General features: G+C 43.2%; 1 protein-coding gene across 4 annotated transcripts; it reads left to right on the forward strand.

The window, feature by feature from the left end:
* The first annotated feature begins 1,521 nt into the window (after positions 1–1,521).
* Positions 1,522–19,769, forward strand: LOC144107845 (cytochrome P450 3A8-like). Of its 4 annotated transcripts, none has more exons than XM_077641059.1 (14): positions 1,522–2,249; positions 2,691–2,790; positions 6,501–6,553; positions 6,641–6,737; positions 8,487–8,603; positions 8,683–8,771; positions 9,452–9,597; positions 9,677–9,804; positions 10,869–11,010; positions 12,348–12,508; positions 14,409–14,500; positions 15,241–15,384; positions 16,715–16,877; positions 19,638–19,769. In XM_077641059.1, exons 1-14 carry the CDS (start codon positions 2,167–2,169, stop codon positions 19,716–19,718), a joined length of 1,596 nt encoding a protein of 531 aa, XP_077497185.1. In that variant the 5' UTR covers positions 1,522–2,166; the 3' UTR covers positions 19,719–19,769. The 4 variants fall into 4 exon arrangements, with proteins under 4 accessions (XP_077497185.1, XP_077497187.1, XP_077497186.1 ...); XM_077641058.1 differs by having other exon boundaries at positions 2,022–2,249; positions 10,869–11,009; positions 12,344–12,508; XM_077641061.1 differs by lacking the exon at positions 2,691–2,790 and having other exon boundaries at positions 2,011–2,249; positions 10,869–11,009; positions 12,344–12,508.
* The last annotated feature ends 383 nt before the right edge of the window (positions 19,770–20,152 follow it).

The following is a 20,152-nucleotide window of genomic DNA, read 5'->3' on the forward strand; positions in this document are numbered from 1 at the left end:
TGTGCCTTTGAGCTTCTCTTCCACCTCATCAATAACATATCATCACCCTGACTACGTCCACTTTAGGGCGAAGACCTCTCCCATATCTCTCCAAATAACCTGGTCCTGCATAATCTGCGGCCCCATTATCCCTGCAAACTACATAATTTCATCCGCTCACCTGCCGCCCCCTGCTACGCTAGCCTTCTCTCGGAAGTTATCTTGCCTTCGCAATAGATGTCTTGGTCATGCCTATTTCTTCTTGATTTCGACTAGGATGTCATTAGCTCAAGTTTGATGTCTGATCCACACTGCTCTTTTCCGGTCTCTTAACGTTACACCTATCATTTTCTTTTCCAAAGCTAGCTGTTTTGTCTTCAGTTTAACTTAAAACACTTTTTGTTAGACCAACCAACAAACCTTAATCACTACACCCCCCCCCCCCCCCTCACGGTGATGTTAATTTGATCACTAACAACGGAAAGTGAGGATCAGGTACCTGCACATCTGTTGAAGGATGGTGGGAACATTGAGCTAGAAAAACTTGCCACTTTGAGGCCGGAGGCTATATAAAAACAGGCTCTGAAGAAAGATTCCAAGTCCACACGAGATCAAATGCAGCCGTTTAGGGCCGCCACGATGGCACGTCGCACTAAACGATTTTTCTCGGCGGAGTTGTTCAGGTCGGCCGGGTTCAGCAAACAGGGGGGATTTCTTCTGGATTGGCATAGCATTTCAGAGACACGAGCATTGCCTCCATGGCCGGTTATAGGACACCGCTGCTGAAAAAAAGTTCCGTCACTTACGTCGGGTGATCGGAATATTGCGCCGAAGAGAAATTTCGCCTACTAAGCAATGGAGCTTCAATTCCCATTCAGTGCCTAGAATGACATCCTGCATGGTTGGTGCCAAGTCCGTGAATCCTGACCTAAATGTATACGTTTCTCCAGCACTGTCGACTGTCACACTGCAGATGCCCACCGGGCGCAAAGGTACGCCCTCAACAGTCCAAAACAACGTAGCTCTTTGTCCAAGGCGACTTTTTAAGCAAGGTACAATTAGCAACACTCTGCCACTAGTGTCGACTACGGCAATAAAATTACGGAGGGCACTTAGGGCTAGTTACGTTCCTTGAAGGCAAATTAAATAATTTTTAATGTAATAGCGTCGGTGTTTCGAGCGAAAAATCACGACCATGGCTGTGGCAACTGGTCCCCAGAGAGCCACTAAGGAGGCAGGTGGGCCACCTATGTCACGTGAGCTTTCGGCGTCATCACAACCTGCCTACCGCGGATAGTGAGCAAACTGCCCAACGTGTGCAGGCGGCAGTTAAAGGGACCCAGAAAGGGGGTCTCAATAAAGGTGCGATATATCTGTGATGTTAAAAGACGATAGTTCATGATTATCCACCAGCGAGAATTATTTTAATGGTTTTTGTGGAAGCTGAGCTATATGCAGACAAAATTTGAACTTCCGCGTGTTCGCGCCTTTCCCTCTCTCGCACGCTAAAACGGCGGCACTCCTCCGCCGGAAGAATACCATGAGGTCGCGAAGTGCGCCAGGGAAAACCCGTGTCGTCTGCTCGCGCTGCTTGCGCAGCGCGCTCCGCACATCCTGGGCCGCCGGCACCGCTGCGCTGGCGCACCGGCACGCGATTAGCTGAAACCGCACGTGACAAATCTGATCCAATCTAATGAAATCGAACATTTTGTATGTTGCAGCTTGTCGCGTTATCCGTTAAGAAATTTTTTTAACTAATGAAGTGGAGATAAGCTTGCAAAATTGCGCTCTCGCTGCGTCCCTTGGCTATAATGTGGTGTCTTCGAAAGAAGTTTGGCCGACACCTCCACATTTCCTTTGATTGCATTACTTTATCTCTCTGCGAAATAAGTTCCAGACGTGAGCCAGACCGCGCGGGTGCCATTGCCGCGCGGTTGCCTCGCGCAGCAGTCGCAGCAGTTTCCTGCATCCGTTGCCGCGCAGATACGAAATCACGCGCCTCGATGTAAAGTAGGCCGTGCGCGCGTGTACACCGGCGCCGTTGTTTGCGACGAGATTCTTGCTTGCTCCGCGCTGACGTTGCTACCGATCCACTGAGGTGCATCGCTATCGCGGGTGCGGCCGATCGTTTGACAGCCACCCAAGCGGCGCGTGATTCTATATCGTGTTTTACCCTGTGGAGTGAAGATGATCGTTTCCGCAGTCGCGGACAACTTTGGACTGCGGGAACTGACGTTTTGTGCTCTGTTTTTGGCCACGCTTCTTTATGTGTGAGTTAATTTTCGTCTTGGTTTATATGTGCACAATGCACCTGTAGCGCTGGCTGTGCGTGCATGTGCAGCTGCTTAATCTAGGTGTGCTATAGTGCTCAATTATATCGTTAGCTTGATTCTCCCGTTCAGCAACTACCGGGAAAACCTCCAGATGCGGCTTTCATGCGCCGAGCGCGTTCGACAGCAGTCGCAGCGAACGGTTTTTGGTAAAAGCTGCGTGTTTTCCAGGTTACATAAAAAAAAATCGTTCTAATCAAGAGTCCCATAGAAACTGTTTTTGTTGTTGTTATTTTTATTTGAAGAGCGTGAAGGAGTGCAGTCAGCTTACTAGGTGATAATTTACGTACTTTGTAATTTTTTCTGTTATTTACTACAATTTATTATTTTATTCTTTTGCTAGCAGTTGCTGAAGCATTCTTTCATCATTTTTACTTGCAGGAAATATCTTCGAAGGTTCAAAAATTACTGGAAAGAGCAAAATGTTATTTGCGAGGAGTTTGACCTTTCTTGGGCACCCATATCGAAGATGCTGAGAGAGGTGGTTATAAGATTTTGACCTCACATTCTGGCAGCCCTTTTTTAATTGACTGTCATAGAGCTATGCTCCATATATAGTTCACAAAATTGTCAAGAAATATATATACGTGCAGCTGTACCCCAAGAAAAATTGGCCGATGGTTGGTAACTTGCCAGCCTTGAGTTGGTAGCCAATGTGCTCGGCCAACTAAACTTGGGCAAGCGTCGGGCAATGGCTGGCCAACTGCTGTGTGAGCCTATGATTGGCAAAAGGCAAACAACCGACCGCTGGCAAACGCCTGGCAATAATTGGCCGCTGACGCGTAGGCAACCAAACACAGGCCGACACCGGGCCACCGCTGGCCACCAACCACTTCAGCTAAATTTTTTACACAGTTGTGCTTAATTAGGGCACAGCCCCTGGTCAAAACACTACATGTTATGTCTTGATCATACGCGTAACAGCCGGCAAAACTTTTTTTCAAATATACAAAAGTATGGTCTTCATAACACAGCCATGTCATGCAGTCGTGGTGCCTGAGAAAACCTTGTCTCTTTATGTTTCCATAATGTTTGTAGCAAAGAAAGATTGCAGAGTGGACTATTAAAGGAGTATAGACACCTAACTTTTGGGTTACTGTTTTCTTTGTAATGATGCTTAAAGCATTATTATACATAAATTACCATATGTTATTCTCCTACAACCGCTAAATAAATCATAATCGAATTTCTTTCCAGTGCTGTTTCGGTTTCAAAAGCCATATGATGGCTGTGAAATCGAAGTGTGGTTATAGGTCACATAAGGCTTCAAAAAACTGTAATACAATCGTTGTTTCCACATTCGTTGTCATTCCGGCTCTTGAGGAAGGCTGGATTCAGCACTGTAGTGAATTAAAATTATGAAGCTGCGATTATATCGCTGTTTTCCCATGCCTCATGGGACATATAACCACACTTTGACGTCACAGCCATTGTTTAGCTGTTGAAGCTGAAACAGCATGACAGAAAAATTCGATTATAAATTATCTGTTGTAGGCAAATACCACATGGTGATTTATGCATAGTAGTCTCCTCCACATCACTGTGGAGAAGAAAACATGCCACCAAAATTAGATGTCTATACTCCTTTAGGTTGATAGAACTATACAAAAAAACAGCAGTTGTTAACACTGGGCCACTGTCCACAGTGCCTCGTATTACTCTACTAGCCAATCACAACAGTAAACGAAATAAGATTTTTAATGTTTCACTTTGTTAAATAAGCCAGGTATGAAAATTCTAAAGCTTACAATTTTTTTCTTCTGATTAGCTCCTTGTTTAGCCAACAAGAAAAGTTTTCACAATGAACTACTTTTTGTCGCGGAGGATTCTGTGCGGTGGTCCTGAATGTGGGCAGAGCTTCACTGCAGGCTTAAGTTGTATCAGACTACACAAGGTATCTGCAATATAGTCAACTCATTTGCATTTCTCATTTCTGTCATCACAGAATCACAACTGAACTCAATAATATTGCTTAACATGCAAGAGCCACTGGCTCCAATAATAATATTAATAATAATTGGTTTTTGGGGAAAGGAAATGGCGCAGTATCTGTCTCATATATTGTTGGACACCTGTTCCGCCCCATAAGGGAAGGGATAAGGGAGGGAGTGAAAGAAGAAAGGAAGAAGAGGTGCCGTAGTGGAGGGCTCCGGAATAATTTCGACCACCTGGGGATCTTTACCGTGCACTGACATCGCACAGCACACGGGCGCTTTAGCGTTTTTCCTCCATAAAAACGCAGACGTCGTGGCCGGGTTCGAACCCGGGAACTCCGGATCAGTAGTCGAGCGCCCTAACCACTGAGCCACCGCGGCGGGTAGGTTCCAACATCAGGGTCTTGGTTTTGGAGTATATATAAGCTTGAGAAAATACTTCATTCTGTGGTCAGCATGTTTATTTATTATATGACCTTTCCTGGTTTGTATAGTGTCTATAGCTTGATCTGCTTGTCATTAGGCATTGGTCTTCATGACAGCGTGATAATATTAGTATTCAGATTTCACCAGTAAATATCTCGGCACTGGGCAAACGACTACTCCATTGTGATAAGCTGCAGACTTTTTTCATGTCTAAACTACAGAAAATGCAAATTAGGCTTTGCAAATATTTTTCATGTATTTTGTACAGCTGCCATGCTAGTGTACCCTCTAGAAAAAAGGCAATTTATTCTTTGGCCGTCGTAGGGCTGAGCATGGCCTGGCATCAGCAAGAGGTGATTGGCTTGTGCAAGGCTAATGCCAATCCCCAACCACGGCCCGAGCTGGTTTGCCGAGCTAGGGCCATGAAAGGCCTGGTTGGCTGCTGGAGATGGGCCATGCAAGCTTTTTCTTTAAGACAGTCTCTATTGATCAATACAACAAATAAAAATAAAGATCCCGTTTTTCCTTTTTCAGTGACTGCTTGCTTCATATATGTGGTTTTTTCAAGTCGCTTCACTCTTGAAACATTCCACTGTGCAAATATAGACAACATTGAGCTGTTTGAGTTCACTGTACCTGAATAGCTAAAAATATGAGCTTTCATTGTAGAAAAAACATATGCAGTACATGTGCAGTATAGGTATCGTATACCTTTCTCAAGAAAGATATACAGATGGAAAGTGCTTTTATAATTTTACAGTTCCTTATGTGAGAAGATAATCAGAGTTGTAACATATGCACACAGCACCTCGATCAAGATAGTTAAATAGTTAAATTATATGCACTAGTCACAGCAAAGTAAGAGACCTGTCTACCACCTGATATGAGCTTGTGTCCTTACAAAAATAAGAGCAGTGGTCACATGTGTTCATATTCTGAGTTTTTATGAGCCATGTATTTTGAAGCACCGAGCAAGGAATAATTTAAGAAGACGGTTGCATATGCAAGATGTTGTTTGTTCTTATTGCACTTAAGCAGAAAGGTTATTGTTCAGTGGTACACGTTCTTATGATGATGACGATGATAATAATAATTTTTATGGCACAAAGGTAACTTTGTCCAAAGAGCGTCATGACACAGGTAGTCTTCATTACACAAGGTGGGCTCACAGACCCATTTCCTACGCTTGTACCCTTTGTACCACCGGTGTGTACCCAGCAGTGCTGGGGGTTGAACCCCGCACCTCCTGCATGCGAGGCGGGCGCTCAAACCATGATGCCACTGCTGCGGCATAAGTTTTAATACCATGCATGAAGTCTTCTCCGGTGTATCAGGAGAGTAAGGAACACTGCCATGAAATTCATCTTTAGTGGTTCATTAAGGAGGCACTGAAGATGAATTGAAGTTCGTCCGTACCGGTAGGTTGCCAAATTCTCAAGACAAAGACTCTACTTTAGCTGAAAACAGAGCTTTTATGAGCTAGAAAATGCCAGAAAATAATAAGCAGGTGTCACCATCACTGGCTGAGGAGAAGGATTGCGTTCCTACTTCTATGATTACTACTTGTGTGTCAGGCAGAATATATATCGCTTGCATGACAGGAGAAATGATCAAAATTTTCTATTACTATATTTTACCTTCATCATATTGCACTAAAAAAATACATGTCAAAATAAAGATGCAAGAATATTTCCATAGTGAAAGCTTGTCTCTGCCATTCATGTTAAGTGATTGACTTAAATTCAGACCACAACCATATCACGATCATAAATTTTGATCAGTGCATGTGAACGCTGCAGAGTGTGATCATGAATCTTGTCCCCACTTTCAGCCTATACAGGAGATTGACATGAACAGGCAGAAGAAATACGGGAAAATTTTTGGGTATGTGACATTCTGGAAACAAGTATGCGCTCGCAGTAGGTGGCCCATGCAGTTTGTGACACAGTAATTTCACTTGCTCAATTCCAGTGGATTTGAAGGACTTCAGCCTACATTATTTATATCGGATCCTGATTTAGTGAAGCTTGTGCTTGTCAAGCATTTCCAAGACCTTCCTGATCGTAGGGTAAGTGTGTGCTTGTGACCTGGCACCCCCCCCCCCCCACAAAGACTTTGTCTTGTCACTATTGCACAAATTTCCTGTTATGGTTCACTTTTGTTTGATTTGAACTGACATTTTGGTTCTGTCAATGCCACTCTCCCCTCAATTCAAACGCCATGCAATTTAATTGAACTTTTTATTTTCCTTTGAGTTAGATTAATTGAGAGTTGACAGCACAGTGTGCAGTGATATCTGCTTATGTTCATCCTGCTAAGGTTTTGCACAGGATTTGTCATATTTTGAGATAAATAAATATTATTTTTGCGAAAAGGACACGACTGCTTTTTTGACATGCCCACACAGGATTTTTCTTGAAAAGAATCGTTTTAAAGAAGTCATGTTTGCTTTCATTATCATCGTTTCACTTTTTTTACTGAACTTTTTTACTGGAACTCTTAGCCCCGCCGCGGTGGCTCAGTGGTTAGGGCGCTCGACTACTGATCCGGAGTTCCCGGGTTCGAACCCGACCGCGGCGGCTGCGTTTTTATGGAGGAAAAACGCTAAGGCGCCCGTGTGCTGTGCGATGTCCGCGCACGTTAAAGATCCCCAGGTGGTCGAAATTATTCCGCAGCCCTCCACTACGGCACCCCTCTCTTCCTTTCTTCTTTCACTCCCTCCTTTATCCCTTCCCTTACGGCGCGGTTCAGGTGTCCAACGATATATGAGACAGATACTGTGCCATTTCCTTTCCCCAAAAACCAATTATTATTATTATTATCTTGGTATTCTTTATGTAAGAACTGAAGCTTGCACTGCTGACATAAAATGTGCATTTATTCAGAGTACGGAGAAGCATCAGCTAATCTAAGAAACCTTTGTACTAGACTGAACATGGTGCAAGCCATTGTTACGAGTTGCTCAAACAGTTGTCAACATCTACAAGTACTATACACACAGAACAGCATTTATAAAAACCAAATCACAAAGTTATAAGCTTGAAAAACAAGAGAGAAAAAGCAAATGAAAAGGTTCAAACATTCAAATCTGCTTGTTATTGATTGCGAGCTTACTTTATATATTGCTGCGGTCAACAGACTGTATCTACCTCGAACCATATCTGGTACCTGGTGACCACGTACAGGTTCCCACAGTTTTGGAAAAAGGGGAGCCAAGAAAAGGGTTTGTTTCCTGGCAGTCTAACTATACAGCCACAAGCTGAAGGGTGGCGCTTTGTGCTTCTCTGTGCGACTAATGCAGTGCACCCCTCAATGTCAGGCAGTTCCTTCAGGCAGCTAAAGAAAGTTTTTTGGTGGCTTCCATAACCCAGACACTTCTGCAGGCACCTGCATAAGCATCCAGGTATCATATAGGCAGCAGCTAGTCAGTTTAATCACATCAATCAAATGTTAGTCATCATTTTACTGCTCAAGGCCGAAAAATGTTTTAGGTCTGTCATCTATACTAAGTTCGCTTGAAGAAGACAAAAACGCCAGAGAGAGAGAAGGATATTATTCCGGTCCAAGTTAGTCATAGTTCTAGATTAAGAGGCACAATAGAGATACTAGGCAAGACAGCTGATGTTCTTTAGAGGAAAAATGGCGCCAATTCATTCTCCATTTCACATCCAAGCCCAGGCCTAAGCCTATGCTACTTTCGATAGTAGTAGAAGCCTCTGCTGCTGTTTGTGAAATAGGGGGGTGGTTTCTTTGTTTGTATTGCCCTTCAGCTCGAAAACATAGCTCTGCATAATGTTCTTTCATTTTCATGTTGCAGCTTGTCGCACTTAATGACCCCATTTTGGACAACATGATGACTGTTGTCGCTGCGGAACAATGGAGGAAGATCCGGCCTGCCGCCAGCCCTGCCTTCAGCACTGGCAAGCTTCGAAAGGTCGTATCCTAGTTCGTTACTTCCACACTCAGATCTCGAGTACCAAGTGCTTTCTGACAAGAGCTTGCTTATTTTACAGATGAACAGCATCATCCAAGACTGTGCCCGGATTACAACGCAGCATCTGCTCAAGACTGCTGAAAGTGGAAAAGACATTCATCCAAAAGAGTGAGTATTTTTGTAACTTTTCGTTTCATAATGCTGTGAGTCACTGACACTGAGCAAATGCCATCATTAACACCCAGAAAAAGGAAGTGCTCAGGACACCATTTTAGAAAAACACAAGATTCACATTTAAGCTGGAAATTAACTGAATTTGCATGCATAAAACAATGGTCGTGAGGCTCCACAAGTTTATTCCAGCATTTGCACTGCTGCGTTCTATCACACTATTTGTAGTTTCATTAGATTTGCGAGTATAATTATGTTCTGTAACTGCGCAAATGTTGGACAGTACTGTGTTTGACATTAGTGACAAGTTGGGAGCTCTTATTTCAAGTAATACATTGTATCAGACTTCCGTACGCAACTCAATCCTTTCTTGTTTAAGATTAGGTGGCAATGATACTTGCAAACTTGTTGTGAAATGCATTTCATGTGCCTTATGTTCTCATCTTATAATCTAGTTTACATTTACTGTAATTTTGTGTACTCTCATGCTCGCCACAGCTGTATGGTTTCTAACTGCATGTTGTTCTCTCAGTACAGTAATGCAGAAATATTATGGTGCATGTAAACAAGTTTTGCTGGACATGACACTCAATAAAGCTCAGCAGCAGGCAGCGACTCCCAGTTCCTGCATTTGTTCCTAATAGAATGCGGCCTGATGTGCTTGCACATGTCTGCAGTTTTTTTGGCCACTACACCCTGGATGTCATCACAAGGTGCACCCTGGGTGCAAAACTGGGCTCTCACACTCCAGAGGCTGATGAGTTTGTCGCCAAGTCACAAACTGCATTCACCGTGAAACCCGCGTTGACTCTCGTCGCATTCTGTGAGTACATCTGAGTCGAAAAAAAGGATAGTAAATTTACAGCAGAAATGAAACAATCTTTTTCAACTTTCCTTTGCAGTTTATTTCTGGACGTTGTTCCCATTCATTTCAACGCTGCTCAGGCTACAGGTTTTCAGCCCTGACACATTCCTGTTCCTCAAGAATTTCTGCTTGAATGTTATTGAGAAAAGGAAGCAGTCCCCTGCAGTGAGTCTCTGCCAGCTCTGTGCCTTTCAAGTGCTGGGCATATGTTCCAATTAGCGTTAAGCCTGCTGTGGCTTCCTGTTTGAGCTATGTCTCAAATATTGTTTCTTCTTTAATGTCGAGACAGCAGTTCCTCTGAGAAGGTTGAATGTTGACAAGATCCACTTGAGGAGCTGACCATAATTATCCATTTAGATTGGCTTCTCAATCCAATTGAATAAATTGGATTGAAAAGCCCTTACCCTGCGGTACACTTGACTGGCAACTGTGATTTGTTTGCAACTAGCCTGTGCTATGTTATGCACACATCACTGTTGCCTGTTTTTGAGCATTACATGATTCCAGAAGCTTCATCAGGCTGTTTTCTTCATGAGCAAGAAGCAAATAGTAAAGCTGATGAAACAAGTCAGCAAATAAATAAAGGCTGCTCTATAACATACTTAATTTTTCTGAGCGTATTAGTCAATTTAGTTCTATTACAACCAAACAAAGCCCCGCACAAAGCTTGCACCGCATTTCTCAATTTAAATCACCTATATTTGTGACTATAGAGTCATTTGATTACAATTAAAATAAACAATCGTTTTGACTGTCCGTGGTACACTCATCTTAAATGCTTCTTTGCTCAGTTTAGTTTACTTATCATTGTGTCGTGCTACACTGGATGCATTTTCCTATGCTTAAATCAAATAAGGGCCCTTTAGCCTAGAGAATTTAGCCTTGTAATTGGAAATGAATAACCAAGCAACCCTGTAAACGCTTTTGTTGATTCACATATTAAAGCATACTCTTCAGTTTGTATATTTTTTCTGCTTACTTTCATACTTTCCTATTGCAGCATTACTCTTAATACTGTATTATTATTGTTATTATTAATTTTTGTATGTTTGTTGCCGTTTCTGTATTTTCATCATTTTCGGTTAGTACTATTGCTTCACTGCATTCTAACCTTATTTGTACCTGTTCCATTTGGAGCCTGTAAGGTGTACATTGTGTGGTATTGTAAGTAAATATAAATAAAAATAAACAATCTCAATAGAGAGAAACTTTGTTCTTATCTCCTGCAGAAGCACCAAGATTTCCTCCAACTGATGATCGATGCCCAGGACAGCGGGCTCCAAGGCCCAACAGAGGTACCCTTAAATGCTGAAGACAAACTCTATGATCTGGGCATGGAGCAGGCTGCTGAAAAGACTGTCAGCACTAAAGGTTGGTGGGGTTCCCCTACTGGTGAACATCTTGTGGGGGCTTTTGCTCATGCCACCTTTTTGCTTTTTCTTCGAGGTTATGTGAGCATAGCACTTTAGCACAAATTTCTATGCACAGTCAAGACATTCTGGTAAGGCTGTGTTATAACATGCATTTGTAAATGGCACGTACTGTTTCCTACAACTAGCCTGATCTTCAGGTCATGTTTTCAGCTTTATCAGCAAGGCACGAGGAGAAGGCGCACTTTAATTATTACTGGAGCTGCTTGCATGGTATAGTCTACCTAGTAGGCTACGCCGAATGGGGGCGAGAAGGATTAAGATTGGCTACTGCTACAAAACTGGCCGTTCCTTGAATGGCCTTTGCTTATAGACCTTATTCACGCGACATCAGTTGCGCAGCTTGCCTATGCAGGCACCCTTGACACACTAAAACACGGTGGTCCCATCGCAGCACGAGCAAGACAGTCCTGCTGTCCCACAACACAATAATGACCTCTGCCCCACTGCAAACCGTGGCCCTCAATTCGAGCTTTTAGTTTTGAACCTTACAACGGTATGGTTGCCATGCAGGAGCCTCCTCTACCTCTCGCCAGACTTGAGAATGAATAGGATCTATATTCTGAAGCGACCACCTACAGTACGAGTGTATGTTCACCGACTCTCTAGCTGCACTGCTATCGAACAAGTCACCATGCATGCAGGAGCAGTTCATCGTCGATATTAGCTGATTTCGCACCCAAGCCCGTGAGCTACGCCACAGCGGTGTGCTGCACTCATTACTTGCTCACTGTAGCATCACAGGCAGTGACCACACTGACAGCATAACAAAAGCGGAGCATGATGATTCATCCTAAATAATTCCCAGTTGGCAAGATAAGAGTCATGACTATTTTCTCTAGATGATAACTGCTTTGGCCAATGCTATCTTTTGCTCCATCAAAAACCTGGTTTAGCCAATTTGGTTCATGGTACTAGTTATCTTTAGGACAGAACAAAAAGGAGAAGACAAAGAAGGAATTAATACACAAGACAGGATGGGCACTGTGCAAGAGCATTGGTTTTGCCATTGCATTAGTACAAACATCACAAGAAACATGAATATAGTTCCACAATCTGGAGTGTCAACTCAAAACACGTATTTCAGTATTCCACAAGAAAGGACCATTCTCAAATTTGCCTAATCAAAACGCTTTTTGTGCCCACTGGATATCTGTAGATTATTAGCCTATCCGCAAACTGTAGCCCATGATTGATGTAAAAAAAACAGTCAGGTTGTGAGCGCATTGTGCGAGTTCTCGAGTGATTGGCATTCTGCCCTCTCTTATGTGGTGGCAGTGCTGAGTGAGGAGGAGGCCCTGTCGCAGTGCGTCTCCTTCTTCATCGCTGGCCAGGATGCCACCTCCTCGGCGCTGGCGTACACCTTCTACCTGCTGGCCGTGAACCCTGATGTGCAGCAGAGGCTCCGAGAAGAAGTGGATGAGTGCTTCAAGCACTATGTGAGCTAATTCCTCATGTGTGGAAAGTTTTACATCAGTATGTCAACAGAGGAAACATCCTGTTGGGCTTCCTTGCCACACGGCAGAAATTATGTAACAATGCAGCCTCTAACCAATGCAGTCACACTGCATACTGGGCAAGTTGGTAGGTGGACACAGTGGAAGTCAGCCAAAGTTTAGCCACGCAGACTGGTTGCGTAAAGAGCATGGTATTGCTCAAACATGATGGCCACCACATGCGAGAAAATTGGTAAAATGCATAAAGGTTGAAGAGAAACGCTTGTGTGAAATCAGCTTCTGAGAGAAAACCAAGTGCATCCCTCCCACACAAGTACAGCCTTTTGCATAGACTCAAAAATGCTGTCTCCCCATTATGAAGTATGGGCCATGTTCTTGATTAGAAATAAGTCGGGCTGGGCTAAGACGCTTCTGCCTTGAGGATGAAGAAGGATCTGGTTGCTTGGTTGAGCACGAAAATGAGCATCTGCCATGTGGAGAAGGTGCTGTGTATCAGGTGCCCATGCCCTGCAGATATATATAGTACATGGATCAAACAGGGAAATGTGTCTGTATTAAACCGAAGGAACATGTCGGCTAATTAAGCAAACAAGGGAACCACATTGCAGACCACTGCTACAAGTGTGACAGCCACCATCATTCCGTTTGGGGAACGACTGCAAACTGTGGCAGATTTCCGGTCCGATGCCTATCAGATTTAGAAAAGGGGCAGGCATGTGTTAGCTTACGCAAAGAACTATTGCTCTTAGAACATGATCAAAGAGAGTTTGTAAGCAGACATGAACACTGTGGTATTGAGTCATCTCTCTATAGCTTTGTGTTTTTTTTTTGTGCATGTTTTCTCATAGTTATCATGTCATGCACACACAGCCAGTTATATTAAGCACGTTTTAAATTTCTGTAACCTTTGTTCTGTTGTAACACTCTTTGGCTAGTTTCCACCATGCAGCCCAAACAAATGAATGCCATCCAAAATGATCTGTCTCGGACTAATGACTGGCCATGATGGCTCTGGGCTATATGCTGCCCCCCTCAGGAGGAAAGAAAGTGGCGGGGGGGGTGCAAGAGGAAGGGGATGTCAAAGCTTTTACTGTCATATATTCAGCCCTGGGAAGAACAAAAATCTGGAAGTTCCAATTTTTTTTTTGTTCTCGGAGCTGTCTTGGTCTATCTATTAAATTATTTGCGATGTAAAATGCATTGGAAGTGTTCATATTCATATATAGCCTCTGTTTTAACTGATTTCCTTTTCACCAGCCAAGCGCAGGCAGGCAGAGTACTGAGATGTGCCAGATATCACTGAGTGGCTGATTGCACATCCAAACCACATCACTCATATGTTGACTATTTGTCTTTTATTTGAGGAGATTAAAAGATGTCACTATCTAATAACTACAGTCTGGAAGATAGTGAAAATAGGACATCACTTCGCAGTCCTTGAAGCTGCTTACGCTTTTCTTTTCTAGAGCAAAAGCTCTTCACGACCAAAGCTCCAAAAGCCGGACCATCGCCGAAGCCTTGACCTTGAATAAATAAATATATTGCTGGAAGTGGGATTCGAACCCATGGTGGCGCAAACAGATCATCTTCGCTGGCCACTGCACAAGAGCACAATGCTATTGCCGCAGCCGATCACGCCTTGTGTTAGACTGCAACACACTTTTGCACTGTGCATTGCACATCGCCGTCTTCATCAACTTTCAAGTGCAGTGCGAACAGATCCAATCAGCTTAGCCTCGACCAGGGCTTAACCAGGGCAATATCCTCACCAGACGTGCCGACGACCCAGCAAAGCAAAACCATGAGCCTATCAAGCTAAACGCACGCTTTCTCATGTCTACTCGGTTTAACTATGTTAAAACCCTACGATTTTTTTCTTAAGGGTGAGGAGCCAAGCCTTGACGATGTCTCCAAGTTGGAGTATCTCAATTGTGTCATCTCAGAGAGCTTGAGACTTTATCCACCAGCAGTCCGGTAAGTGGTACGTGTTTCACCTAACACATACGCTGCAAAATATGCGGAAACATATTTTGCGTATGTGCGGCAGCTTGCTCTAATTAGCTGTTCTTACTTGTGTTGGTGATTTAGCTTTATCAATGCAGAGTTACTTTCCTGTATATACATTATTCTGCGGGGCAAAAATGCCTATCAACTCCTAATTTCTCCCAAAACGAGTGTGAATACTTATGGGCATTCCTGTAATTAAAGATAATCTGAGTAATAGATGCTGACCTCGTAATTGTATGTTGTGCTGCGCTGTGCAGTTAAGAAAATAATTTTCGCACATAGCCTGGCTTGCATGACAGAGACAATACGAGAAACACAGAATAAGCATGTGTCCCATGTCATGCGAGTTGCACTGTGTATCAAGATACATTCGTATAAGCACATCTGGTTAACCATTTTCCTCAGCCAAAATGTTGGAGAGCTGAATTAACAACAAACAGTAACTCTGTAGCATGTTAATTAGGTAGGTACAACATGTATATTCATTGCACTGTAAAAAAAAAAAACTGCAAACTTGTTTATGCATGGGCCTATTTCTTGGTCTGATGCTCAAGATATAAAATGCATTGCGCAGCATCTCGGCTAGTCTTTTGCCTAGATTTAGCCTTGTATGATACTTGCAATGAGCGCATTAAAAATCTCTTCTATTTTTTTTTTTACTCTGTCCTAACTATGCAGTGCTTCTTTTGTCCCTTCGCTCCATAAAGGGTTGAGAGAACAGCCTTCCGGGATGTAATCCTTGGCGACACTGAAATTAAGGTGTCGAAAGGACATGCGGTGGTGATTCCAGTCTATGCGATGCATCGGGATCCTGAGTACTTCCCTGACCCCGAGAAGTTTCACCCTGAAAGGCAGGTGCCCATGAAAAGATACAGCCTGTTAAACTTAACATTTTTCTGGCACACACTGCTTGAAAAAAGGGTTCCAACGCACATTTTGAAGTGACTTGTTGCATGGGAGGTGGGGTTCCTTTCTGCAGACTGCAAATAAATCAGGAAAAAAATTGCTGCAAACAATAAGTGCACATGAAATTTGCAAAGGAAGAAGGAGTTACATGCACACATACTCTATAAAAAACATGAACTGTTTACTGTAAAACCAGCTGTTTAGTACCATCAGTCCATCAGAAACAATATGGCAGAAAATTTTTGTACCACAAGACGCAATTACAAGCCTGAAAAAGGTGCAGGGAGCATGTAGGGGCAGTGACTCAAAAGTAGGCAGCAACATAATTACTACATTACATTCAGACAATCTTCATTAGTTTTAATGCTTACAATTAAACCGTATCGCAGCGGTGGCCGAGTGGTTGAGCATCCGCCTCGCATGCGGGAGGTGCGGAGTTTAATCCCCATTGCCGCTGGATACCCGCCGGTGATGCAATGGGTACAAGCTTTCCCCTGGTCTGGTGCTCAGCTTATATAGGATGAAATGCTTGGGAAATGTGTCTTTGACCCCATCTTGAGAAATCGAAAATACATTGTGCCATGGCGCTCTTTGGCCTCAGATGCCCTTGCACCATAAAAATTCATCATCATCATACAATTGAACCATGGCTTTGCAAAACTAAGCTTATTACTCCTCACTTCCACTGCAATGTAAACATCAAGGCTGTTAGGTGGTCCACTGAAGACTTGAAGAGTGAAACACATAGAAATGGAAGATTATCGATGCAATAAACTTGTACGATGTTAGTGCTTGTTCCCTTCACAAAATCTTGTTTTGTATGTCCAGTGTTTGACCATTTGTGGCGGTCACTTTTGAAGCATCTATAAGCATCAATTTAAGTAACTCCTTACTGAATTTTAATGAATATAACACAACCTGGAATACAAAGCAGGCGGGGGACTTCCAGCCTTCATGAAAATTTTACAATTATACCCGAGCCAACCATAACCAAGGACTGTGTGTAAACATGGCATCATTGTCCATGTTGTCAATATTATTCGAACGGCAGTGCTTCCAAAACACGTGCAACAAATCAAGCGCCCACATTACCGAGTGCAACAATGCCATGCCTCCAGTTCTCACTGCCGAGTGTAATGAAAGATGCGCTCTGGAGCAGATGATTTGATTAAATGAAGTCTCATTATATTCAGGCAAGTAGTGTTCTGCTGGCTTTTTATTTCACCGAGCGCGTTTTTTTCAACTGCGACCATTTTTAAAATTTTTCATTGACAGATTCAGTGAAGAGAATGTCGACTCCATACGACCGTATTCTTACCTGCCCTTTGGTGCCGGACCAAGGAACTGCATTGGGATGAGGTTTGCCCTGCAGGCACTGAAACTTTGCCTGCTCCACGTCATTCACAACGTGGAACTGGTGCGGACCGAGAACACCAAGGCAAGTGCAGTGTCATCAGCTTGGGCATTCCTGATCGCTCGGACCAACGCTGTCTGAGAAATTATGCGCATTTAATAAACAGACAGATCTTTGTTTAGACACCTGGGCCTGTATTCTGGAGTCCAACTTCAGTCTACACCAACTGATTGAAGCCCCAAATGCTAAGGCAACGCCTGCATGACGACAGCTGGCCCATCTCCCCCTTTTCCATACATCTTCTCGGCTAAAACTACTTTAATGCAGAAGTGAATATCGCAAAACTTGTGCTATAAATAGTGACAATTTATAGTGAAGCATCCAAAAGCAGAAACAGATGGGTGTGTTTATTTAAAGGCGGCAGGAGTTTCTACGCAACACGATATAAGATGACGGCGATGTTGTTTGCGCCAGAGGGTACTTCCAGAATACAGGGGTAGGTCGCAACTTGCAAAACTAACGTCACTCAATTGATTTTATTGTTTTGCAGTAGTCAGATTTCACATACTACACATTGCTAACAGGAACTATTCTGCACATTTGTTAAATTGTGAAGCACTTTGCACTGCACAAATGGTCCCTTTGTTGTGTTTAATCCCCTTCTGTAAAGAGCATGCATCTTAAATTTTGGCATAATTAGTCATGGCAGCAACGTTCAGGGACTACTATTCCTACTTCCTTTTGTGCCAAAAAGAAAAAAGTAAATTATAGACAATCAGTGCGTTTGGTATGGCAGAGTATTAGTGTTTCCCCCGACGACGGAGCAGCCGCTTGTGCTAACTGGTTACGACCACGTGAGCAGGTGGCATGATCCAGTACCACCTCAATCACTTTGTCACACACCGCACCCCCACTGCACTCGCCCAAATCAATCCAGCAGTCACACTGTAACACACCATACCTCCTTTCCAATAGATGGCCAAAATAAGTTATCTCAGGATATAAGTCACTGCTCCCACTGCTCATGCTAATGAAAAGTGAAAGATGCAGGTATGTCAGTTGCACATTCTTTGTTAAATAACTACTTGCAGTATGGCATCATAGTGCACACGTAGCTCAAATCAACGGACTTATAACACAATTGCAAGGCCAGCACTGATCACAGGTGATCAAACAGTACAATTTCTTCCTGCCTTCCACACTCACTTGCGGTCCGGCTAACAAGCCTGGCAAGCAACAAACCAGATTTGGCAGTTACCAGGAGCTTGCTCTCATGCTATCTACTGCTAGACCAGAAAAACCATAGGTGCGAGCTGGTTGGGTAAACAGTGCATAGTTTGATTTTTCGTTACCAGGGTTTATTTGTATACAAATAGAATATTTTTTCTTTTCTTTTGTTCACGGAGCTCCATGCATTCTCTTGGGAATGGGCTCCGGCATGGGTCACGCACTCTCCACAGCTCTGTCAAAACTACCTTAGATTGCGCATAGGTCGATCCACCAATTTCAGATGGTCATTTCTAGAAAGAAGTCTTATAAGCAGCAACATGTGGCAATTAAAAGTAATTAAATGATGCAAAAATCTCTAAGATGAAAGGCAGGGGTGTGCGAATGGTAATTTTTTCAAACTGAATTGGAATACAAATAGTGTAGCTAAATACCAAACAAAACATGAATCTAATATTTGCACTGATATTTACTACTTGTGTGAACATTCATACAAAACGAGCTGTCATGCGAAACATTAAACGGGCGGCGCAGTGGTATAGTGCTATAACTTAAAGCTATAGCTTTTAAAAGACAACGCTAATCTCCACTAAGAGGTTACAAAAAAAAAAAGACGCCAGTATATCAAATCTACAACCATCAAGTCACATATAACACGCCGCGGTGGCTCAGTGGTTAGGGTGCTCGACTACTGATCTGGAGTTCCTGGGTTCGAACCCACGCTAAGGCCCCCGTGTGCTGCGAGATGTCAGTGCACGTTAAAAGATCCCCAGGTGGTCGAAATTATTTCGGAGCCCTCCACTACGGCACCTCTTTCTTCCTTCACTCCCTCCTTATCCCTTCTCTTACGGCGGGGGTTCAGATGTCCAGCGATATATGATACAGATACTGTGCCATTTCCTTTCCCCCAAAAACCAATTATTATTAAGTTATATATATACGAATTACCTTTTGCTATTGATGACAAAAGAGAATAAACTAGAGCCACATCTCAGGACACAAACGGTGACAGCTACGCATGAGCCATGGCTTCAGGGATAGGGTATCAACACCGGACTTGCTTAACTTGCCCGAGCCCTGCCATGTCATCCAGTCTTAGAGGCCGTGTACAAGGTTTACCAATGCCACCCCACGAATGGACCACGTCGCAGGATGGTATGTGGCATGTGTGCACCCCGTTTGGAGCATTCTCAAATAGAAAAAACGGTGGCCTTATTAAAAGCTTATACAAATTATTTGAAAAGAATTAAAAACGTTTCAAGTTGTGAACATTTAGGTTCGTTTAGAGTAATTTTGAGCCTTTGCTGACCTATTGATTCGGTCAAATAATCGAATAAAAGGATATTCAATGCGATATTAAATAGTCATACACCTTTAACGAAAAGTTTGTTGAACGGGCTAATCACCGATATACGACTGGAAGTGCCTTTCTCTTGTGGTAGACAAGCCCCATCACAGTAATTGCATAGTGGTACAAGGCTGGAGAAATAAAATGGGTTGTAGACTGCTTATGTGTTCTACCTCTTGTTGAACCCCTATGCATTCTGCCATGAAGCCTTTCCTGAAGACATCTGGCAGTAAACATTCTCTTTGTGTCTCTTATCTATTTCTACACAGCTACCCCTGAAGATGGTCACGAGCTTTTCTTTGTTGACTGCTGAAGACATCACCATTGGTGTGAAGAAAAGGAGTCTGTGAACTTGGAATAAATACACAACCCTGTGCTCACAAAGGCACATCATTTATGCATTTTCTAGCACCCCCTAGCGATGTCTCCAAAGATGGAAAAGCAAGTTACAGAAGTGCTTCGCACTGAAAGACTTGCATGGTTGGCTGCCTGTGCTAACCTGAAGTGCAATGTGAAATCTACATAAATGATGGATTTACAAATTACTAAACACTGTATGATGCATGAATGTTATTTTACATCATTTGAAGGAACTAATCACTTACAGTACATTATGTATAACTACGGTGTGACTAGTGTGGCTCAGTGGTTATGGCACTAGGCTGCTGACACTAAAGACATAGGTTCGAACCTGGCCGTGGCAGTCGAATTTCGAAAAGAGGCGAAATTCTAGAGGCCCATGTACTGTGCAATGTCAGTGCACGTTAAAGAACCCTGGGTGGTC

The sequence above is a fragment of the Amblyomma americanum genome, chromosome 10 (genome assembly GCF_052857255.1).
Source record: "Amblyomma americanum isolate KBUSLIRL-KWMA chromosome 10, ASM5285725v1, whole genome shotgun sequence".
Lineage (NCBI taxonomy): Eukaryota > Metazoa > Arthropoda > Arachnida > Ixodida > Ixodidae > Amblyomma > Amblyomma americanum.

Bases quoted from the DNA above. Each gene is read 5' to 3' on its own strand.
- LOC144107845 (XM_077641058.1), top strand. From the start codon at position 2,167: ATGATCGTTTCCGCAGTCGCGGACAACTTTGGACTGCGGGAACTGACG. The intron at 2,250-2,690 runs GTGAGTTAATTT...TTTTACTTGCAG, and splicing joins TTGGCCACGCTTCTTTATGT to GAAATATCTTCGAAGGTTCA. The intron at 15,385-16,714 runs GCAGGTGCCCAT...TTTCATTGACAG, and splicing joins GAGAAGTTTCACCCTGAAAG to ATTCAGTGAAGAGAATGTCG.